The sequence below is a fragment of the Schistocerca americana genome, chromosome 3 (assembly GCF_021461395.2).
Source record: "Schistocerca americana isolate TAMUIC-IGC-003095 chromosome 3, iqSchAmer2.1, whole genome shotgun sequence".
Taxonomy (NCBI): Eukaryota; Metazoa; Arthropoda; class Insecta; order Orthoptera; family Acrididae; genus Schistocerca; species Schistocerca americana.
Window position 1 is genome coordinate 430590689 of NC_060121.1, and position 25900 is coordinate 430616588.

At 42.6% G+C, this 25900-nt stretch overlaps 1 protein-coding gene across 1 annotated transcript in view; it reads right to left on the reverse strand.

Moving 5' to 3' along the window:
• The window catches only part of LOC124607197 (diuretic hormone receptor-like), a 575756-nt gene that overhangs the window by 238459 nt on the left and 311397 nt on the right, over positions 1–25900 (reverse strand). The window contains exon 3 of the mRNA XM_047139420.1: positions 22114–22999. Coding sequence (XP_046995376.1) covers positions 22114–22339 — 226 coding nt within the window. The 5' untranslated portion in view covers positions 22340–22999. The remainder of the gene's footprint in view (positions 1–22113; positions 23000–25900) is intronic.

The following is a 25900-nucleotide window of genomic DNA, read 5'->3' on the forward strand; positions in this document are numbered from 1 at the left end:
GACTTGCATGTGAATAGAGGTGCCAATGTTTGACGTATTCCTAGCGTAATATGGATACACTGAAGTACCTATATAATTGACCATCAGCGTAGCTTTAAATTATGTCAAACTTAATCTGATTTATGAAAGGCATCATACTTCTAACAAAGAGACTGTGCGACGCCTTGAGGAGAACATAATTAGCCACCTCATAAACGCAGCGGCCCTAGTGGAAGGCGGGAAATAGCAGCCGGTGACGGCACAGACTTGACACGATATCATTGGGCGTAGCAAGCAGACACATTGACAGCCATCACCAAGCACGTATTCAAGATTGTGCTGTACTGGTTTCGCCTAGAGTGTAGGAGGCAACACTCATGCAGTGAAACGGTCGCAGGTTCGAATTCTGCCTCGGGAATGGATGTGTGTGATGTCCTTAGGTTAGTTAGGTTTAAGTAGTTCTAAGTTCTAGGGGACTGATGACCTCAGAAGTTAAGTCCCATAGTGCTCAGAGCCATTTGAACCATGCAGTGAAATATTTCAGTCCATCTTACTCTTGTTATTATTTTCTACCGAACATAACCAACAAATATTACTCAATACCTCGTTTGATTTTTATGAAGCTAAGGTAACACCAACAATAAATTGGAACCGTAGACCAACTCTGGGCAACGAACGATTACATGATCCGCGGGACTTATGGCTATGAGGTTCTACATTATTTATTGGTAGCTCGGCTCAGTAGCATTTCAAATAAATTACAGATTAATCTCGACGTTTCAACCACAGCCCTGTTATATTCTCAAAGCACACCCTCTCACGACTCAAACTCACAACCTCCCATTTCGAGAGCATGCTCTCACCAACAGAGGTATGCGGACACTACACAAAACTCGCCCTCACTGCCACAAATTAAGCAATAGCTTTCGCTCGTTGGTGCTCCTAACCCACAAGGGAATGTAACCTATCCCCTTCAAAACTGCACCTGTGCACAGAAGAGAGAACAGTGTATTTTGTGTGGCTTAGGGTTCTACCCCTTTTATAAGCATCAACTTGTCCGTTTACAGCGAACATTTAAAATCACTTCACTTATGCCCCTCCTCCAAAGAAGACGGAACTTTCTCCTCTTTCTTTAATGGTGCTGAATTGTTTGCCTCAACTGTGCTAAAGATAAGTTTAGAAGATGAATGTGCATGTGGTTGCTCACAATCTGAGCATGAAGTCTTTCCCTGATAACAAAAATTTATTTCTACGGAACCGTACTGGATACAACTATGAGGCGAATTGCTATAATCCTAATGGTTTTTTATACACTTCCTGGTGTGCTCTGTTTGTTTCCGGAAGAATTTCTAGGTGACATTCAGTTCCTTTCCACGTCTTTGCCTACTTCTCTTTCGTTACCGGCACTACGGCACCTCCTATTCGTGCCGTAAGCGTTGGCTACTTAGAAGCTGGTGAACTGAACACTTTTCCTTAACGTAATGACACAAAATAAGTCAAGAAGGTTGTTCCAATATGTTGGACGGCCTCCATCGATCCATCTGGTTTGTGACCTGTTAGTGTTCATCGAGGCTACTACCCAATGCAATCGTTGCCGATTCACATTGCCTGTTAAGATGACAGTCACATTACATGACGGAAGAAATATTAGCGCTATTGTCGTTTTCTCTACTTAAGCTAGGTATATGCATGAGACTTTTTCACTCTCAAAGAGATCTTGCGAGTAGTACGTGTTGTGTAAACAGCGCCGAGTGTCGGCTCGCTGGTAGTGTCTGAGAGTGGGACAAGGTAGGAGACTGACGCGGTCTACCATTTTAGACATCTCGCGTAGACATCAATCTGCACCTCTCGAGAGCTGATATCGGTAGCTCTCAGCTAAGAAAAACCACACCGACATAGCAGGGAGAACTGAGAGTACTCGAAGAGTACTCAGCGGCCATATAGCGACATCGATTTGTGGCGTATTTCTCAATATGTACGCTATCATATGTTGGTAATACCTTTTCCCGTTCTCATGTATACGTTAAAGAAAAGTATCCACGAAACTCCGTGTTTTGAGCCCCAGTATGTGGCCGTGTCACGTTTGTGAGCGAAGAAATAGCCCGTTTTACTTTCTAAATGAACAACACGAGTAGTTAGCCTATTTCGAAAGGTTTAGACTTAAACAATGCTACGCAGAAAATAACACATAAACACCATAGACATATTACACAGAACTAACATATGAAACAAAATTGTCGCCGAGGAGATTCGATCCCATGTTAACAAGAAATTATGAATTAAAGAACAGCGCCTACCGACTGCTCTACATCGACGCTGCAACCAACCGTTCTATAACATGTACCGACACTGTCAGGACAGTTAAGAATATTATCACTGTGGATACCCATTGTCACATTGTCAGTGCACCGATGTGTTGGAAAAAAAACTGCCAGGAAGAGGACGTTACGCATTTAATTAATAGAAGGCCAGCGTTGGAATGTACAGTTACTGGACTACAGTAACTGAGATAAGAAGCAAAGTTTGTTGGCTCAAATGGCTACAGGCTTAACACCTCCACAGAAGAAATTTACCAGTTGAAGGAATCAGGAAAATTAGTCTTTTAAAAGAGGCTAATTAACATAGAGAAACAGGTGAAGTTATGCTTGAAAATAATCATTTTGGAAATCGCAAAATTGTTATTTAGCTTTAAGTAATCTAGCTAAATCTGTAATTTTCTATGACTTAATAGTTAGTGATTTCATTATCATACTGGGTGCTGAAGAGAAGATCATCAGCAATTTACTAGTCGTTCCTTAAGTCAATACAGTTAGAAACGTTCAAATGACATGTATCTCCGGAGATGCTTCATTTGCCAGATATTCACCTTATTTGGCTTTTGAAGCCGGCCGGAGAGGCCGAGCGGTTCTAGGCGCTACAGTCTGGAACCGCGTGACCGCTACGGGCATGGATGTGTGTGATGTCCTTAGGCTAGTTAGGTTTAAGTAGTTCTAACTTCTAGGGGACTGATGACCTCAGAAGTTAAGTCCCATAGTGCTCAGAGCCATTTGAACCATTTGGCTTTTGAATGTCTATGGCCATCAAGATGAAATTTGTGTAATGTCATTTCACCGTAATTGTCACTTTCCCAAATATGAAACAGACTAAACATAGATGATGGTTAGTTGGTTTGGAGAGAAAGGGACCACACTACAGAGTCATCAGACCCTCTAGATGATGCTAGGAATATTATTACCACACGCAGTCTGTCTTTATCACTAAGGGATTTCCGCGTAATGCAACCTAGATTGGCAACTTTGGATCAAATTATAAAGAGTATTCTTCCATCTCCATCGCTGTCATTGTCGTAAAGTCTCTGTGGCTTTTCCATCTCATGCTCTGTAACGAGGTTCTTGCATGCTCCTGAATCATCTCGCAGATAATCTAGTCTTATCCTACACGAATACATAGTTTATATTTTTTTTCCTTTTGCATTAACAGTATTAAAAGCGCAGCTGCAGCCTGAGGCCCTTCCGTCGTAACCTTTTGCTTCAGGAGCGGAATTACGACCGAAAAATCTCGCGGAGGGTTATCTATCAGCCTTCATACACTCTCTCACCATGCTGTGTGAAAACGCTTCCGACATCTGCTCTCGCAAAATTCTTACTTACAGAAAGTACTCGCAAATAACTATCAGACAGTAACTGTCATCCAAAATTCGGCCCTAATTTAAATAATTCTGCGAGTGCTAACTGAGAGAACCAAACTGCCTGATAGCAAAAAACTCTCAGGTGTATCCCAGCACTTATCCTTAAAGCACGATACTTACTGGTAAGTTTATCAACGAAATGGAATGATGAAAGGGGTTGTACGTTTGAAGAAAGATCTATAAAGCTAGGAGACAAATGTGGTAACGCTGTAGGTGAGGGCTGGGAATGTGACGGATCAAGGAAACTGTTTATTCATGGAGATGTGAGAGCGCCAGTAAACAGCCGACAAAACCCCCAATACCGCTCGATAACAGCAGGAGCGATGCGCCGCTGCAACTGTCACATGCAAAAGTGATAGCACGGACCGTGTGTTGCAGTTATCAGCCACAAGCAGACGGTCCCACTGTACAATGTCAATACATTTATATTGCATCCTGAATGTGGGCTGCACAAACACGTGCGGCGCTGACACCGATAGCAATAACGTTAACTTGTTCTGTCCCTCCACACGTTCATGGTTTAGCAGAGTTTTTGGCCAGCTACAAACTACATGTAACTTTATTTGTTCATTACATTTACAACAAACCTAAATAGTTTGTACACTTCGTCGAGACAAGACGTCGAAGTTACATTGAAACAGTTTGGTAGGGTCAAGTTATACATTTGCTTAAGAGGGGAGATCGCAGTTTTAGGGGGAAAAATCGCCAGTGATTCATTTCATTTCCCACAAAAGAAATGTAGATAGTTGAAGAGCTGTCTTCTAAGGCCAACAAACAAGTGACAGTTATGAATATAACTGACGTAAATTTTAGGAGAGAAGGGGGCGATGTGATGATATCTGCGACTAAACAGGACATATATACTTATATGGATGTGGTGTCTGTTCTTTTGGACATATCCATATAAGTATATAGTTCTGGGAATAGCGGCCATGACCTTCTTCTTCTGTGCGGATGTACACATATTACCTGAACTCCTACGGGGCTTGGTAAGAATGACTTCCACGAGTAATGAGTGTGTTGGGTAGGGACGCTACGAATGTAGTGTGTAGACATATAAGGTGAGAATATGGGTCTCGTGGGAGGCGTGCGGGAGATAATCCCAGCAGTCGCAGTATCCTCTGTGCCCTCGGTGGTACGCTGGCACGGTAGCTCAGCGTGTTCGGTCAGAGGGCTGCTCGCTCTCTGTAATTAAAAAACTGAGTAAAGGAATCAACCATCAACTTGAAGGGATGTCTTGTGACGTCCGCCCAGACCAAACGCAACGAAAAAAAAAATAGATAAATAAAATAAATAAATAAATAAAGCGTCTGCCATGTAAGCAGGAGATCCTGGGTTCGAGTCCCGGTCAGGGCACACATATTCACCTGTCCCCGTTGATATATATCAATGCCTGTCGGCAGCTGAAGGTATTAATATAATTCTAATTTCGTTAAACAGGACACATCAGTGGGAAGTAATCTGGTAAAATTAACATTAGAAATGCGACTACTTTCTGTCTAATGACGCTGTTATTAGTTCTAATGTGCTATTATAAATCACATCTTCATCATCAGGGTTTCTGTTGTTACGTCAGGAAATATCTGATCACGGGAACTTCTCAACCGAGGATTATTCGATATTAACAAAATAAGAAATCCACTTCAGTTGCCAGTAATATTTATTTCATGACCTGTTTCGAAGCCTAAACCTTTATTTGCAGGTGCAACCATATAGTTACGGGAACATAACATATGTCGCAGTTGGACCACTCAGTTATGAGAATGGAGGGTCACGCTCCCACGTCAAACAAACGCGTGGGACTGGAACAAAGACGCTAACACACAAGGCTTACAGAGATGGCAAAACCAATATTTTCAAATCACCTATATTGTCTGAAAGGGCGAATAAATTGAGTCACTTGGTGAATTACAGTTTAATCTGCCTTTTGTAAAATGAAGGCAACTTACATCCGATGACTGTATTGTAAAAAAGGTACAGTGGATTACAATTCTGTCCGCTGCTAATAGAACGAGGAACGTTTACCTGCTGTAGTAAGTTCCTAAGTACCTGCTGTAGTAAGTTCCTAAGTACCAGCGTGTCTGCACCAACTGACACGTTGATGTCCATTTTTTTACTGTGAGATCACACTCTATTAACTTTTCCAGTAGTACAATGCAGCTGTTCAGATTCTTTTCTCTCTGTTGTGCACTTACGAAGGACTGGCTGCATCTCAAACAATGCATTTCCTAATGAGGGATTTCTAAAGGCCGATATTCTAGCCACCATCGGTGTTTTACAATCCTAGAAATATTGCTATAATATCGCTAACATAGGAACGTCTCAGTCTAAAACATTTATGTAAGAGCTTTCATCTTTGACAGTTTTAATGGCGCAGTTGTATCATCATTACACAATGACACATCTAAACATATCATAACAAAAATACTTCAATCACTGAATATTTTACTTATTTGCAAATTTTAAATAATTATAATTGTCAGGTAGTCGATGTAAAATTCAGTGACATGTTCTGTAGGTGCGTTGAATGGTACCTGCCCTCAAGTTTGTGTCCGGGAGCCCAGAGCTCCAACAAGGTTTGGGTAGTAGTACTAGAGATATTTTCAGAGCCATACAAAAATATGTTGCTGCTGTTGGAAAAGCTGATGGAAACATTACAAAGTTATTTGGAATGTCTGTGATCTTCGACTTACTTTCGGGACTGAAGCTGAATTACTTTTCCAGATTTCATGATCATAAAGGGTAACAACGAAACAGAATTAACTTGTTTCAGAAGTGGATGGATAGCTAGATTTCCAAAAACAGAGTCCCGAATCTGAACAGAGATGCCTTACCCCCGGTTTCTCAGGAAACTGATGCACAGAATAAAAGTACGGACACGGAGTCATATGGACAATAACAGTATATCTGCTATTACCTGCACAGTCTTTTGAGTCATCAATCGAGACCGGATTACATGCATTTGCATGTTGCATATGCATCTGTATATTTGACTCCTTTTCACCAGTTATTGCATGTTTTAACTAAAAACTAGTGACCATGCATATTTTCGCTCTATGTTTACAATATTTAACTCGTAAAAATGTATTCGGGTGGTCTCTGGTTCGATCTAGTTTTGGAGTCTCACAGATTGACCGCGACCTAGAACTGTGTGCAATCGCTAAGCGAGAGGCCACTGCTAAGCGAAATCATTACAGAAGAGGAACAGGAACAGGCAGACAACGCTCCTGCGCCCGCATCCCCGGTTAATCCCCTCCTGCGTCTTACCGTATGCGTCGGCAACACTTAAACTACGCAAGCTTTTAGTCGCATGTCCGTTGTTTCAGTTTAGCTTTCTATTTACTTGTACACAGCTGAACCTTTTTACGACGTGTTGTGCGCCATGCCGTCCGAAAAAAGAAACGTCGTTTCTTGGATAGCTGACCATCCTTGAATATTTACATATGACGGTATTGATTTATATTGTTGAGTTTGTGAGGAAAACATTTCGTACAAAAAAAAGTTTCAATCAGACCAGCATGTCTAGACAAGTCTTAATATCGCAGGAATGCAGAAGAAAGGACGACGACAACAACTTGTGACAACAGCAAGTTGCAGTAACAGGGATTTTTCCAAAGGTAACCAAAAAAGTCGGTTTAACATGGATCTACGTAAAGCATTCATTGCAAGCAATAACCCTCTTCACAAACTTACAAACCCTATTCTCAAAGGCTTCCTGCGCAAATACTGCTTAAATCAAAATATACCAGATGAATTAACATTGCGTAAAAATTACATACCAACAATGTACGTGAAGGTTCTTGAAGAAAGACGCAATGAACTCAAGGATAGCATTATCTGGATTTCAGTTGACCAAACTACAGACACTTGTGGCTGTTACATTGCAAATTAAATTGTTGGTGCTTTAAAAGAAGAGCATTCTTCTTCCTGTTTAGCGGCTTGCAAAGAACTTGAAAAATAAATCATTTTATAGTCGCCTGATTTATGAATGAGGGTATTACAAAAATATTTCCAGAATCTTCTGCAGATGTAAGAGGGTTTGTGTTTATTTCAGATGCTGCTCCCTTTATGATCAAAGCAGGAAAAACCCTCCGAGTATTTTATCCCAGTTTGACTCATGTGACATGCTTCGCTGATGGTGTACATCGCTTTGCTGAAGAAATATGTAAATAAACTGATTTCATCCACAAAGAAAGTGTTTCTAAAGGCTCCAGCTCGCTGCAAGACCTACAAATAAAACTACCAAATGTGCCTTTACCTTCCGCACCAGTGGTAACACGTTGGGGTACGTGAGTCGAAGCTGTGTTGTTTTACAATGAACATTTCGAGTCCATTAGAGGGGTAGTAAACGACTTCGATAGAGCAGAGGCTGTGGCAGTTTGCCAGTGCAAGAAAGTTTTCAATGATTCCGATATTAAAAAGACATTGCTGTGATTTTCACTCATTTATTCGATATATCTGGAAGTATTAAAAATCTTGAAACTCAACGTTTGGCCTTGAATGAAGCTATTCAGTTAATGAATAAAATTATTCTAGTGAACTCCTCATTGCCGGAGGTATTCCCAAGAAACTTAAAGAAAAGTTTGTAAATGTTTTAAATATTAACCCAGGCTTTGAACCCTTGTGCTAAACTGATAGTTTTATTAATGCGATGGGTGAACTATTACCAGAGTCAATAAGTGCAAACATAGCACCCTAATTCAAATACTGCCCAGTTACCTCAGTTGCTGCAAAACGGTACTCCTCTGCTTATAAATATGTTTTGAATGATCGAAGACACAATCTTAATACCGAACATTTGGAACAGTACTTGGGCGTTTATGTCTACAATAGCAGAAAAACGTAAAATAAATTGAAATGATGCTTTGGTCCAAAGTTAATGCTGTTCAAAAAAATTCATGACTTTATGTTGTTTTTTAAATAAAATAGTACAGAGTTTTTTAGCGTGTCGCTCTGCATGCGGTATATCTAGAAGTTGGTCCTGTACATATCAATTGTTTCGCTGCGACTCACTTGCATCGTATCTGATCGTTACCGACAACAAACGGTAAGAAGGAACAATTCTTGAAAGACGGTATGCGTCCCCATTTTGCAAATTTTTAGGAAAGAATCCCAGAAATGCCCAATTCCTAACATCTACAATAAAGTATTCAGAAAATGACACCAGTGTTCTAAATGTACCGATTTTTAGCGTGGCCGGTACTCTTCCTCGTAACTGATATACACTCCTGGAAATGGAAAAAAGAACACATTGACACCGGTGTGTCAGACCCACCATACTTGCTCCGGACACTGCGAGAGGGCTGTACAAGCAATGATCACACGCACGGCACAGCGGACACACCAGGAACCGCGGTGTTGGCCGTCGAATGGCGCTAGCTGCGCAGCATTTGTGCACCGCCGCCGTCAGTGTCAGCCAGTTTGCCGTGGCATACGGAGCTCCATCGCAGTCTTTAACACTGGTATCATGCCGCGACAGCGTGGACGTGAACCGTATGTGCACTTGACGGACTTTGAGCGAGGGCGTATAGTGGGAATGCGGGAGGCCGGGTGGACGTACCGCCGAATTGCTCAACACGTGGGGCGTGAGGTCTCCACAGTACATCGATGTTGTCGCCAGTGGTCGGCGGAAGGTGCACGTGCCCGTCGACCTGGGACCGGACCGCAGCGACGCACGGATGCACGCCAAGACCGTAGGATCCTACGCAGTGCCGTAGGGGACCGCACCGCCACTTCCCAGCAAATTAGGGACACTGTTGCTCCTGGGGTATCGGCGAGGACCATTCGCAAACGTCTCCATGAAGCTGGGCTACGGTCCCGCACACCGTTAGGCCGTCTTCCGCTCACGCCCCAACATCGTGCAGCCCGCCTCCAGTGGTGTCGCGACAGGCGTGAATGGAGGGACGAATGGAGACGTGTCGTCTTCAGCGATGAGAGTCGCTTCTGCCTTGGTGCCAATGATGGTCGTATGCGTGTTTGGCGCCGTGCAGGTGAGCGCCACAATCAGGACTGCATACGACCGAGGCACACAGGGGCAACACCCGGCATCATGGTGTGGGGAGCGATCTCCTACACTGGCCGTACACCACTGGTGATCGTCGAGGGGACACTGAATAGTGCACGGTACAACCAAACCGTCATCGAACCCATCGTTCTACCATTTCTAGACCGGCAAGGGAACTTGCTGTTCCAACAGGACAATGCACGTCCGCATGTATCCCGTGCCACCCAACGTGCTCTAGAAGGTGTAAGTCAACTACCCTGGCCAGCAAGATCTCCGGATCTGTCCCCCATTGAGCATGTTTGGTACTGGATGAAGCGTCGTCTCACGCGGTCTGCACGTCCAGCACGAACGCTGGTGCAACTGAGGCGCCAGGTGGAAATGGCACGGCAAGCCGTTCCACAGGACTACATCCAGCATCTCTACGATCGTCTCCATGGGAGAATAGCAGCCTGCATTGCTGCGAAAGGTGGATATACACTGTACTAGTGCCGACATTGTGCATGCTCTGTTGCCTGTGTCTATGTGCCTGTGGTTCTGTCAGTGTGATCATGTGATGTATCTGACCCCAGGAATGTGTCAATAAAGTTTCCCCTTCCTGGGACAATGAATTCACGGTGTTCTTATTTCAATTTCCAGGAGTGTAATTCTCGCAAGAACTACCATTTTTTTACTATCTGATCTTGCATATTTCGACACTTTTTATGCATTTTCTAAGCATTTTTTATGCATATCTGCATGTATATTTTAAGGTTTTTATGATGCATGTAACCCGGTCTCTAGTCATCAGTCTTCTGACTGGTTTGATGCGGCCGGTACTGAATTTCCATCCCGAACTGCCTTTTTCATTCTACATTAGCAGTTGAAACCTATGTCCTTGATTTTTTGCTGCATCCACAGTTTTTACCCTCTACATCTCCCTCTATTACCTCGAACGTCATTCACTTATGTCCTAATAGAGGTTCTATCATCCTGTCCCTTCGTCTTGTCAGTGTTTTCCACACATTCCTTTCCCCGCCGATTCTTCGGATGATCTTCTCATTCCTTACCTCAACAGTCCACATAATTTTCAATATTCTTCTGTAACACCACATCTCGAAATCTCTTATTCTCTTCTGCTCCGGTTTTCCCACAGTATTTGTTTCACTACCATACAATACTGTGTTCGAAACGAACATTGTCAGAACTTCCTTCCTCTAAGTAAGGCCTATGTTTGATACCACTCTGTATTAGCCTGCTTTTTATGCCCTCCTTGCTCCGTCCGTTGCGACCTATTTTGCTTCCTAGATCGCTGAATTCCTTAACTTACTCTAAATCTTAAACACAAATTTTAATGTTAATTATCTCGCCGTTCTCGATTCTGCTACATCCAAGTACTTGCATCTTTCTTCGATTTACTCTCAATCCATATTTTTTACTCATTAGATTGTTCATTTCATTCAACAGGTCCTACAGTTTTTCTTCACTTTCACTGAGGATAGGAATGTCAACAGTGATATCCTTTCACTTTGAGTTTTAATACCATTCTTTAACTTTTCTTTTATTTCAATCATTGCTTCTTCGAGTACAGACTGAACAATAGGGGTGAAAACTACATCCCCGTCTCACACATTTTTCTGTGCCGTGCACTTCGTTCTTGGTCTTCCAGTACTGCTGTTCCTTTTTGGTTCTTGTACATATTGTGTACCACTCGCCTTTCCCTATTGCTTCCCATTTTTTCTCTGAATTTCGAGCATTTTGCTCCAATTCGCACTGTCACACGCTTTTTCTAGGTCAACAAACCCAGTGAAAGTGTCTTGACTTTTCTTCAGTCTTACTACCACTATCAATCACCTCTACAGTGCCTTTACGTTTCCTAAAGCAAAACTGATCATCATCTAACAGATCCTCGATTTTCTTTTCGATTCTTCTGTACATTATTCCTGTCAGTGAATTGAATACGTGAGCTGTAAAGCTGACTGTGCGATAGTTTTCGCGTTTGCCTGCCCCTGCTGTCTTCGAAATTGTGGGGAAGATATATTTACTGAAGTCTGATGGTACGTCGCCTGTTTCATACACTCTACAAACCAACGAGAAAGGTCGTTTTGTTGGCATTTTCCCTACTCATAATGGAAAATCCGATGGCATGTCGTTCATCCCTTCTGCCTCATTTTATCTTAAGTCACTCAAGTATCTTTTAAATTCTGATTCTAACACTGAATCCCAAATCTATTTCCTGTCGACTCCGCTTATTCTTCTTCTCACGACATCGGACAAGTCCTCCCCTCATAAAGACCTTCAATGCACTCTTTCGACCTACCCACGCTCTCTGCTGCATTAAACAGTGGAATTCCCACTACACTTTTAATGTTACCGCCATTCAATTTAATTTCACTGAAGTTTGCTTTGATTTTTTATATGCTGAGGCAGTCCTTCCGACAGTCACTTCCTTATCGATTTCTTCATATTTTTCATGTAATGATTTCTCCTTAGCTTCCTTGTACTTCCTGTTTATTTCATTGGTAAGTGACTTTTATTTCTGTATTCCTTAATTTGCCTGAATATTATTGCACTTCGCTCTTTCGTCAGTCACCTGACGTATTTAGTACGTCTCCCAAGGTTTTTTCGCAGTTACTTTCATCGTACCTGGTTTTCATTTCCAGCTTCTCTGATTGCCTTTTTAAAGATGCCCATTCCTCTCCGAATGGAGTGCATAATGACCTATTCATTATCGCAGTAACTATACCCAGATAGAACGCTGCGTATCAGTTCTTCCCAATCAGTTTCTTAAATTTCAACCTACTCTTCATCACTACTAAATTGTGAAATGTGTCCGTATCTGCTCCTAGTTACGCCTTACAATCCAATATCTGAATCTCTTACTGACCGTTGTGGAATTTTCCCGCCATCTCCTATCCTTTTGCATGGTTACCTCCTCCTCTTGTAGTCCTTGAGCAGGATAGCTGCTATTACTAACAAAAATTTATTGCAGAATCCAAGTAGTCTTTCTCCTCTCTCATTCCTACCATAAGCCCATATTCTCCCTTAATCCTTTCTTCTGCTCCTTCCCCTACAAACACATCTCAATCCGCCACGACTGTTAGATTTTCATTTCTCTTTACATACTGAATTCCTAGTTCAATGTCCTCATAAACTTTCTCTATATCTTCACCTTCTGCTTGTGGTGTCGGCATGTATATCACTATTGTTGTCGGTGTTGGCTTGCTGTCGATTCTTTGGGGAACAACATTATCGCTGAACTGTTCATCTCAACTCACTCTCTGCCCTCCCATCCGATTCATAACAAATTCTACATCCGTTACACCATTTTCTGCTGCTGTTCATATTACCGTATACTTGTCTGTGTAGAAATCCTTGTCTTCTTACCACTTCACTTCACTGACCCCCAATACATCAAGACTGATCTTTAAAATTCAAATTTACTAGCGTCCATACCTCGTTCAGACTTTTGACTGTGCACGCCCCGAGTTGAATAACGCCACCCTATTGTTGGTTATATAGCCTTTTCCTCATGGCCACCTTCCCCTTTGCAGATCCTCCCAGAGACCAGAATCTTTTGCCAATATGGAGGTGATCGTGACGCTGCCTCAATAGCAGCCAACATGTACTGTGGATATACATTATTTATCTTTAACACAGTGGTTTCCGTTGCCTTCTACATCCTCACACCGTCGATTATTGGCGGTTCTTTCGCCTTTTAGTAGTAGCTTCCACCCAAAGGGCAAGAGAGTGCGTGAACCTCTGTCCGCTTCACCGTCCTCTTTGACAAGGCTGTTGGCAGAGCGAGGATGACTTCTCATGCGGGATGAGTTCGACCGCCATTGCTGATGATTTATATTCGAAATATGAGCAGCGGTGAGGTTCGAACATGGGGCGTTTTGATCTCTAGGAAAATAATTGTCTCTGAGGTCATGGTTGCAATCCTTGCATAGCCTAAGTTTTGATAAAAAATGATATAACAAAAATGAAATCTTCAGCACGCATCACATGGCCAACAATAGAACGTTAGTAGCATTTTAAAATAATGCATACCAGCGTCCATCTGACTTAAGAACGAAACATTCCTCTTTGAGGTACTATAAGCCATTTGGCCTATACTCTGACGTCGAAAGCGTCTTCCATACAAGGTGATATCGTGATGAAGTTACAAACATTCATAGATAATTGAGAAGGGTAAATTTATCAGTTTCAGTTAGGAGACCCGGGCCCGGAAACGATCGAGTTGAAAGTCGTAAAGGAAAATTGAGTTGATACCTCTGACACACTGTCTGGGAATACGTGTGCGAGTACTTTCGGTGCTACGATTGCATGGTAGGTAACTTTCAGAGTTGGTAGTATGGACAAAAACAAAAAAAGTGTAGTAAACATGGCGTCTAAAATGCATACCGCACCGGCCGATGTATTCCAATGCCAGCGATGTCAGAAAAATTTTCGCTTATGACTTTCGACTCAGCCGTTTCAGGACCAGGGTTCCTTAGCAGATCGATATATTTAGTCTTATCTATCATCCCTGATAATTTGTAGCATTATCCTGGAAATATAGTCTCTGTAAATACATTGTCACATCTTCTAGGGGCAGCACTGTATGACCTCGTCAGTAAAATGCCGATTAATTTACTCGCAATGCTTTCCGATAAATTCTAGTGCGAACTTCGATTGCAAGGAATGATACTTGTCTCCACACCCTGAAGGCGAGCATCCCATTACGCCATTTTCTTCGCCTCCTCATTTCTTCACGTCGACCCATATTACTGCGTACAAGCGTCTGGTACGTGCGGGCTGTACCATCTCGACTCGGACGGTAGAAAACTTTTCATTTTTTGTGCGAGCTCATCTTTCACCCGAAGAAGACAATTTCAGATTTTATAAACAAGTACTTCCGGTTTTCTTAAGGTCAAAGTTATAGCACTGTAATAAAATCAAACGATTCTGAGGCCCATAGCTCAGAAAGTACACACATCAAAGAAAGGTTTGCATCACCCCGGTTCCCAAAACTCCTGAAGAGGGACGTTGACTGTGGATATTGTATCACGGACACAGTCCCTTTGCCTGTTCAGAGATGTCACTAAACCCGCCCAAAGATGTAAACAACCATGCATGAGCAGCGCCTATTAGACGGAGGCTGTCTGACGGCCGATCAGTTAAAGTCATTCCACCAGGAAGAAGGAACCAAGCCTAGAACGCCAATACCGCGGTTCGATAGCGTCCGCATTGTTACTTAGTGCCAGGAAGGGCTCTCAACAAGGGAAATGTCCAGGCGTCTCGTAGTGAACCAAAGCGATGTTGTTCGGACGTGGAGGAGATACAGAGAGACGGGAACTGTCGATGACATGCCTCGGTCAGGCTGCCCAAGGGCTAATACTGCAGGGGATGACCGCTGCTTACGGATTATGGCTTGGAGGAACCCTGACAGCAACGCCACCATGTTGAATAATGCTTTTCGTGCAGCCACAAGACGTCGTGTTACGACTCAAACTGTGCGCAATATACTGCATGATGTGCAACGTCACTCCAGAAGTTCATGGCGAGGTCCATCTTTACAAGAACACCATGCACCGCAGTACAGATGGGCCCAACAACTTGCCGAATAGACTGCTCAGGATTGGCATCATGTTCTCTTCATCGGCGAGTGTCGCATGATCCTTCAACCAAGCAATCATCGGAGACATGATTGTGGGCAACCCGATCAGGCTGAACGCCTTATAAATACTGTCGAGCGAGTGCAGCAAGGTGGAGGTACCCTGCTGTTTTTGGGTGGCATTATGTGTAGCCGATGTACGCCGCTGGTGGTCATGGAAGGTGCCGTAATGGCTGTATGATACGCGAATGTCATCCTCCGACCGACAGTGCAACCATATTGGCCGCATAATGGCGAAGCATTATTCTTATGGACGACAATTCGCCCCCCATCGTGCACATGTTGTGAATGATTTCACTCAGGATAATGACAAATTGGAAACTGGAAATTTGTGGTAAGGTCAGATGGGACCAAAATGCTGAGGTCATCGTACCCGGAGCTAAGGACGACACATACACACACACACACACACACACACACACACACACACACACACACACATGCCCGAGGGAGAACTCGAACCTCCGACGGAGAGAGCCGCAGGATAACGACATCGCTCGAGTATAGTAGCCAGCATGTTCTCCAGACATGAACCCTATCGTACATGCCTGGGATGGATTGAAAAGGGATGTTTATGGACGACGTGACCCGCCAACCACTCTGAGGGATCTACGCCGAATCGCCGTTGAGGAATAGGACAATCTGGACCAATAGTGGCTTGATGAACTTGTGGATAGTGTGCCACGACGAATACAGGCATGCATCAATGGAAGAGGACGTGCTACTGGGTATTAGAGGTACCGTTGTGTACAGAAATCTGGAGCACCACCTCTGAATGTCTCGCTGTATGGTGGTACAACATGCAATGTGTAATTTTCATGAGCAATAAATAGGGCGGAAATGATGTTTACGTTGATCTACATTAAATTTTGTGTACAGGTTCCGGAACTCTCGGAACCGAGGTGATACAAAACCTTTCCTTGATGTGTGCATATAAAGCAAAATATTTAAATAAAATGGGAACTGAATATAGAATTGTATAGATTGTGTTGGTACGTATGCTGTTAGATCTTAAATTTAATATAATTTTCATCTTGTTTCAAGTTTTATGATAAATACAATTTGAAATGTAATCAAAATTATGTCATATTCTTCAGCATTTGATTTAAAAACAATATTGGTATCCATTTTTACGATATCTTTAGTGCACAGCTGTACAACGAAGGGAAAGTAAATACAAACAGCGGCAAAACTCGCTGAGGTACGCAATCTACGCAACACAAAGCTGTGAGGCCTCTTCGCATATTGAGTGGCAGACGGAAGCCCATAGCAGACTAAGTACAGCGCAACCGTAATTATTCGTTTTAGACAAGGGCCTCCATTAAACTTAAAACTGAAATCAATGTACAATAAAATGAGGTGCAAGACTATGTAACTTTAATCTGAGTTAGCTGTTACCCGCCGTTACTCCCCATCGCAGTAGTTTTGTTAAGATGAGTGATGGTAGGTAAGTAAGCAAGCCAGCTGTTGTACGTGCAGTAACGTCAGCTTCTATCACCTGTGTGCCTGTTCGGGTAGGCGAAGCACGACGCACAGATGCGCCTCTCTCCCTCCTACTATCCCTACGCACGATAACGTGCCACGCATGCAGTGTTGCTGCCGAATGCTGCATACGGTCGAGCATGGGCAGGTGCACGCATCTATGCGTCGTGATATTTAAGTACTTCACAAGTGTCGACTTTCCTTTTCGCTTGTTCTTCCTCGTGTTTCAAGCTATATCCATACCAAATTCCATCGAAATTGTTTCGGCGGTTTGCCGGCCGATGTGGCCGAGCGGTTCTAGGCGCTTCAGTCTTGAAATGCGAGACCGCTACGGTCGCAGGTTCGAATCCTGCCTCGAGCATGGATATGTGTGATATCCTTAGGTTAGTTAGATTTACTTAGTTCTAAGTTATAGGGGACTGATGACCTGAGATGTTAAGTCCCATAGTTCTCAGACCCATTTGAACAATTTCTTGTTTCGGTGGTTTAGTCATGAAAACATAACACAGCTACTTACTTATGTAGAGTATGGACTATGGAATAAATACTTTCAGGATTGTATAAACAATGTATTCATTATTAATCATTATGAATCGTATTCAATCAATAAAATCATTTCCACAAATACGATAACTGTCGAAAGTCAATGAATAAATAGCCTTTTCAAAGAGTAAAGTTGTTTCCCTAATTCGCGTAATATTCTTTAAATCTATAAATGTTCTGTACAATACACTTTATAAATTGTGCTATGTTCTTCCTCACCTTTCAAGTTACCTCCATACCAAATTTCATCAAAATCAGTTCAGGGGTTTAGTCGTGAAAAGGTAACAAACGAACACGCTTTCGCATTTATAAAACTTTAAATCACGTTGTTCTTTTTTTTGACCTTTCTCCTTGATACAGTTTTTGTGAGATTAATCCTATACGATGCCCCAATTAAGTTCATGTTACCTATTAAAAATTGATGAAAATTCGTCAAGTACTTTTCGAGACTGGCATCTTCAGACAGACAGACAAGAAAGCTTTACACAGAATTTTAAATTAAGATATTTAGTTTTCGTGATCGGATTTTTATGGAATAAGGTCTATACGTTGCCTCTATATAAGCTCTACTTACCAATGAAAAATATAAAGAATTCGTCAAGTAGTTTGGAGATAATCGTGTTCAAACAGACAGACAAAAGACAGAACGATTTTGGATATAATGTTAAATTACAATGGATTTTTTCCCTCAATCTGACTCCCATTATATAAAGCCCACAAATTGTCTTGTTCGGAAAACAAACACAAACTTTACCGAATTTTAATTTGGCGAGTAAGTTGTTTTATTTTATAGTAATGTTAATGATTTTAAAAAGATGAGGCCAACTTTATCATTTTCCGTCCTATTTGAAATGGGATAGACCCCCTCGGCCCCTCCCCTCCCCCCCCCCCCCCCCACTTCACCAAACATAAACTTCACACTAAGGCCACAAAAGACATGGGATACCTCCTAATATCGTGTTGGACCTCCTTTTGTCCGGTGTAATGCAGCAGCTAGAGGAGGCGTGCACTCAACAAGTCGTTGGAAATCCCCTGCAGAAGTATTGAGACATGATGCCTCTATAGCCGTCCATAATTGCGAAAATGTTGCCGGTGCAGTATTTTCTGCACGAGCTGACCTCTCGATTATGTCCCATAAATGTTCGATAGGATTCATTTCTAGCGATCAGTATAGCCAAATCAGTCGCTTGCAATGCCCAGAAACATATCGGCAACAATCGTGGGCATGCAATATGGCGCATTGTCGTCCATATACATTCAGTCAGTGTTTCGGGACCCAACGTCAATGAATGGCAGCAAATGGTCTCCAGGTAGCAGAACAACCATTTCCAGTAAATGGTCGATTCATTTGGACCAGTGCACCCAGTCAGTTCCATGTAAACACGGCTCACACCTTAGTGGAACCACCACCATCTTGCACGGTGCCTTGTGACAACCACGGCCCTTGGCTTCGTGGGGTCAGCGTAACACTCGAACCCTACCATCAGATTTTGCCGACTGAAATCTGAACTCATCTGACGAGGCCACGATTGTCCAGTTGGCTAGGGTCCAGCCGATATGGTCGCGGGGCCAGTAGATGATGTGCTGTTAACAAAAGAACTCGCGTTGGTCGTCTGCCGCCACGCTCATTAACGCCAAATTTTGACGCAGTGTCCTAACGGATACATCTACATCTACATACATACTCCACAATCCACCATACGGTGCGTGGCGGAGGGTACCTTGTAACACAACTAGCATCTTCTCTCCCTGTTCCACTCCCAAACAGAACGAGGGAAAAATGACTGCCTATATGCCTCTGTACGAGCCCTAATCTCTCTTATCTTATCTTTGTTGTCTCTCCACGAAATGTAAGTTGGCGGTAGTAAAATTGTACTGCAGTCAGTCTCAGATGCTGGTTCTCTAAATTTCCTCAGTAGCGATTCACGAAAAGAACGCCTCCTTTCCTACAGAGACTCCCACCCGAGTTCCTGAAGCATTTCCGTAACATTCGCGTGATGATCAAACCTACCAGTAACAAATCTAGCAGCCCGCCTCTGAATTGCTTCTATGTCCTCCCTCAATCCATCCTGATAGGGATCCATAACGCTCGAGCAGTACTCAAGAATAGGTCGTATTAGTGTTTTACAAGCGGCCTCCTTTACAGATGAACGACATCTTCCCAAAATTCTACCAATGAACCGAAGACGACTATCCGCCTTCCCCACAACTGCCATTACATGTTTGTCCCACCTCATATCGCTCTGCAGTGTTACGCCCAAATATTTAATCGACGTGACTGTGTCAAGCGCTACACTACTAATGGAGTATTCAAAAATTACAGGATTCTTTTTCCTATTCATCTGCATTAATTTACGTTTATCTAAATTTAGAGTTAGCTGCAATTCTTTACACCAATCACAAATCCCGTCCAAGTCATTTTGTATCCTCCTACAGTTACTCAACGACGACATCTTCCCGTACACCACAGCATCATCAGCAAAAAGCTGCACATTGCTATCCACCCTATCCAAAAGATCATTTATGTAGATAGAAAACAACAGCGGCCCTACCACACTTCCCTGGGGCACACCAGATGATACCCTCACCTCCGATGAACACTCACCATCGAGGACAACGTACTGGGTTCTATTACTTAAGACGTCTTCGAGCCACTCATATACTTGGGAACAAATCCCATATGCTCGTACCTTAGTTAGGAGTCTGCAGTGGGGCACCGAGTCAAACTTTATAAAGTGGCCTATATTCTTCCTCATCATTCAAGTTATCTCCATACCAAATTTCATCAGAATCGGTTCAGCGGTTTAGTCGTGAAAAGGTAACAGATGAACAGACTTTCGCATTCATAAAACTTTAAATCGCGGTATTCATTTTTTCTTTTTCTTTCTTGTTGTTGCAGTTTTGGTGAGATAAATCCTATACGATGCCCCAACCAAGTTGATGTTACCTATTAAAACCCGATAAAAATTCCTCAAGTCTTTTGGAGACTAGCGTGTTCAGACAGACCGACAAGAAGGTTTCACACAAAATTTTAAATTAAGATGTTTAGCTTTCGTGATCTCATTTTTATGAAATAAGGTCTATACGTTACCTCAAGATAGCTCAACTTACCTGTGAAAAATATAAGAAATTCCTTCAAGTAGTTTGTTGGAGATAATCGCGTTCAAACAGACAGACAGACAGACACACAAAAGACACGACTATCATGGATCAAATTTTAAATTACGATGTCTTTTTCCGGCGGTCTGATTTCGAAGATATGATGCCTACAAATTGTGTTGTTCGGAAAACAAGCACATACTTAACCGAATTTTAATTTGACAAGTAAGTTGTTTTTTTTTTGTAACAATGTTAATGATTTTAAAAAATATGAGGCCATATTTCTCATTTTCCATCCTGTTTGAAATGGGATAGACCCCCCGCCCCCCCCCCCCCCTTCCCCAAACATACACCTCACACTAAGGCCACAAAAGACATGAGATACCTCCTAATATCGTGTCGGATTACCTTTTGTCCGATGCAGAGCAGAAACTAGACGAGGCATGGAGTCGTTGGAAGTCCTCTGCCGAAATATTGAGTCATGGTGCCTCTATAGTCGTCCATAATTGCGAAAATCTTGTCGGTGCAGAATTTTGTGCACGAACTGACCTCTCGATTATGTCCCATAAATGTTCGATGGGATACATATCTAGCGATCAATATAGCCAAATCAGTCGTTTGCAATATGAAGAAACATATTGCAAACACTTGTCGCCCTGTAACACGGCGCATTGTCATCCATATACATTCAGTCAGTGTTTGGGGACCCAAAGCCCATGAATGGCAGCAAATGGTCTCCAGGTAGCAGAACATAACCATTTCCAGTAAATGGTCGATTCATTTGGACCAGTGCACACAGTCAGTTCCATGTAAACACGGCTCACGCCACTGTGGAATCACCACCACCTTGCACGGTGCCTTGTGACAACCTCGGCCCTTGGCTTCGTGGGGTCTGCGTGACACTCGAACCCTACCATCAGGTTTTGCCGACTGAACTCATCTGACCAGGCCACGATTGTCCAGTTTCCTGGGTTCCAGCCGATATGGTCGCGGGGCTAGCAGATGATGTCGTGCTGTTAGCAAATGAACTAGCGTCGCTCGTCTGCCTCCACGCCCATTAACGCCAAATTTCACCATAGTGTCCTAACGGACACGTTCGTTGTAAGTGCACATTGGTTTCGGCAGTTATTTCACGCAGTGTTGATTGTCTGCTAGCACCGACAACTCTACGCAAACGCCGCTGCTCTCGGTCATTAAGTGAAGGCCGTCGGCCACTGCGTTGTCCATAGTGAAAGTTAATGCCTGAAATTTGGTATTATCGATACACTCTTGACACTGTGGAACTCGGAATATTAAAATCCCTAGCGATTTCAGAAGTGAAATATCCCATTGGCGTAGCTTCAACTACCATACCGTGTTCAAAATCTGTTAATTACATTATCAGGCCATACCCATGCCGAAAACCGTTTGACATGAATTACTTGAATACAAATGACAGCTCCGCCGATGCACTACGTTTTTCTACCTTGTGAACGCAATACTACTGCCATCTGTGTATGTGCATATCGCTATCGCATGAGCCTTGTCACCTCAGACCTTATCAGTGGTGGAGGATCACACGTTAGCCTACCACCAGTTCACGATCTACAGAGCCCTAAAGTGACCGACGTTCTCAATTAGGTGTGTGACTAACAGTACGTCCGTTGACCTTATGACTAGTCGATAAATGCTCAGAGTACTTACGGCTGGTGTCATACGGCATGCCGTTGAGCTCCGAGAAGCAGGGCATCAGCACGAGAGTGTCGGCCGGCGAGGTTGGCCAGCAGGTGACGCTGTCCCAGGCTCGGGGGCAGCTGGCCCCCGACACCGCCGCTTCCAGCTCTGCTCCCGTGGCTTCCGCCAGCAGGCACTGCAGCTCCTCCAGAGTCGTGTTCTCCAGCATAGGGAACATCAGCGACGGCAGCGCCATCGCCCACGTTGCACTTTGGAGTACTTTACTCAATAGGTGGGAGGTTCTCTCTGCAGGGAAATAGATCTACACCGTCGTTTTGCGTGCTTATACACCAGTCACCTCTCGTCCCCATTATACGCCAACTTGTCGTCCAGTGTTCCTGCACCTCTGCTACCAGTGCCAAGATTAATTTCGTGTTGTCGAGTTAAGTGTTCACAGTACTACCCTCAAAACAGAAAAATATTGATCATTTCTACTGCAACACGACACAACAACGACGCTTGCACATCAAACTCTTGCTCATAGTCAAGCCCCTTTCTCATTTCCGAGAGTCGGTTCACGCATAAAAATACTGCAGAAAGTGTTCATTCTCGAAGACATTCAGAAAGTGCATTACATGACAACCTTTTAGGCGTGGTAAACTGATTTAAAACAACACGTTCGTCTGAAATGCTCTACTGCAGAAAGCATAATGAACGAAACAGATCTTCTAATTAATTGTACACTTTTTTCTACGTGCTGTGTATCTAATTCGTAACACAAACGAACTATTGATCTTGACACGGCTTCTCGTCATAGGCGTCAATGGGAGCAGCGATGCAGCAGACAGTATTTGGGTGTGTAGTATCCAGCATCAGTATGGGCGACTGCCTGCAGATGCCCACCAAGTTTCCCAACCTGAAACAGAAGATAGGCAAAACATTCATGTAAAAGGTGTATTTTCAAAGAAAATAATACATAGTTAATACGGAGGTAAGCAGTTTCAGTTGTAACACTCTTTTATTTTCTAGTATCACGACTGCTTTCGAGATAACAAATGCCCTTCATCACTTGTAATGTTACAGAAAACAATAACACCATGACACTAAAGAATACTTATTTACAAATTTTTGTAACCATAAAGCAATGGATACTAATAAGAGCTACCGTAGCTGAAACTCTACGTATGGTTTGTCTAGTTACAGTGAAAAATAAAAGAAATGTCACGGAACAGTGACGATTGGGGAACCAAGAATGGAAACAGAGAGCCATACGAGACAGAATAACAGGTTGAAACTTACGTCTCGTGTTGCGAACCCAAGCGCCACGGGACTGGGTAGAGCATATGAGGCCATCACAAGCAATAGCAGGTCACGGAACAGCGCACACAGAGAAAGGAAGCAATAGGTCAGCTACTAAGTCGATGTGGCGAAGCTGTTACCATCTAATAGCAACTTTAGCAAGCGAAAGTGTCTAGGCCGGTTCACATGAATTTGACAGTCTTCCACACAAATTAAGAAAGTATAATATAAAATGATGTAAATGACGACAAAGGAGCATAAAATGCAGAAAGCTATGATACGACAATCATCAAATTGCCCAGGCTAAAAATGCAAAGTTGAAACAGCATACTATAAAGTAAGGTGAATAACTCCGAATACACATAAAGTGTAGAAAGTATAATAATATAGACTAATGGACTAAATAAAACACATCACAATAAGAAGCCTCGTTTTTTCAAGTCAATACATACAAACACAGTGAACAATCCTAAGACCCCTTCTCAAGTACTGAGAACATGACATTTAGTAAATAAACATTTAGTTGAGATGCTCCAAGTCTACAACCGAACGAAATGGAAAAAGCCAGAAAAGAGAAGGGATGAAGCTGGACGCTGTTTCAAAAAAGAAAAATTAATCAGTACGGTCATGTGTTTACGCGAAGTTTGTTCATTCAAAGTATGCTACGGGTCGTGGTTGGTGCTGCAGAGTATTTCGATTTCCTCAAGAATATTCAGGACACCGCCTTCAGGCTGGAGATGTAGAATTCTGCAGACCATGATGATGTCTGGAACAGAGTGGCCATTATTTTTATGTGATTGGTTAAGGCTGATTTTGAATTGCTAAGGTCCAGATGCTCTCTGAAACGTACCTCAAAGGAACGACCTGTCTGATCTGTACAGATATTTCGGCAGTCGCTACACTGAATCTGATCAGTAACTGACTAAGCGTAACGTTTACACTTTCTTGTTTCACAATGTTTTAGTTGGAGTCCAACACTACTAGGGGCATAGGAAGGGGTTTCAATTCCTGCTTTCCTAACCTATTTACTAATCCTATCAGATGCGGGGCCCTAAAATAATTTTTTACAACTTTGTCTGTGCTAAAGAGTAATAAAGTATTCTGTCAACGGTTCATGGGTGCAATTAAATTGCACTGTTCGGATGAGTGAATCAACGTCATTTGGTTGATAACCATTAGAATACGCAGTAAATCTAATTGTATCAAGCTCATTCTGGTAGTCTTGTTCAGAAAAAATAGTGAATAATACAATTAGTTGTTGTTTCCTTCTCCAATATTTTATAATGGACTCTATTATCTCGCAGGATGATTTCTACGCGTTTTAATAAGAAACCCCAAGAAAAAGCAGGCTGGAGACTACGTCTGTACGTTTGTAGTGTTGTACGAAGCTGATCGTGTACAGAAATCAAAAAATGTTCTTTCCTCCCGTAATTGTGTCATACGTCCCTCCAGTCCCACGGAAAAATTTCTTGTAGAAATCAAAGAAGCTTTGAATGACGCGTATATTTTGTTTGCGCCAGTTTTGCCAATGAGCTCTAGAACTTCAACATTCAGAGGTGTAGTGACGCTTCATAAGCCTTACGCTCCTTTAAGGCCAATTGTTAATGCTATTGGCTCAGAGAATATAGGCTAGCCTAGAACTGAAATTATCCTTAGTAAACACTATGGTTTTTTTTACTGACTATACTATCAAAAACAGGGTCGGCCTCATTAAACACCTTACACAGGTAAACATAAACAACGACACTAACTTGACAAGCTTGGATATTGCAAACATGCATCCAAATATCGCTTTTAAAGACGTCACTCATATCATTCTGTTCAACCTATGAAAACTTTTCTACTTAGACAGGCAAATAATTAAGAAACCCCTGACTTTGCTTCGAATCGTGATGGATAATAATTATTTCTCCTTTATTAACATAGTAACAGACAAACCCGACGGGCTACTTTTGGTGTCCCCTCCTGCAAGCATACCTGTTTACATTTACGTTAACTGTATCGAACATATGTTCTTTTTCTCCATCCATCCTCAGCACATTCAAAGTTTATTATAAAACATACGTTGACGCATTATACTCCTGTACAATGGTACCGATGCCCAAATACAACTCTTTCAACAAGAATTTAATAAAACGCATCCTAAAATTGAGTTCTCTTTGTAACACCATAATGGCTTCACATTCCCGTTTTTGGATCTGGAAATAACCCTACGAAACAATGAAGACCACTTTAATACGTCAGTTGTATCATTCATTATTGTTCAAATCACTCGGAACAGCATAAAATGGCTGCTCTTCACGCAATGCATCAGTCGCGTGCCATTTACAGAAGAAGGCCAACTGCACGAGCTTGATACAATTAGATTTATCGTGCATTCTAATGGTTGTCAACAGAATCTTATTGAATCACTCATCCAAAAAATTCAGTACCTTTCAGCACAGACTGTCTCGTACAAATTCCTTGTACTCTCCCGTATCTGCGTACGACATTTGATGAGATCGGTAAATGGCTTAGA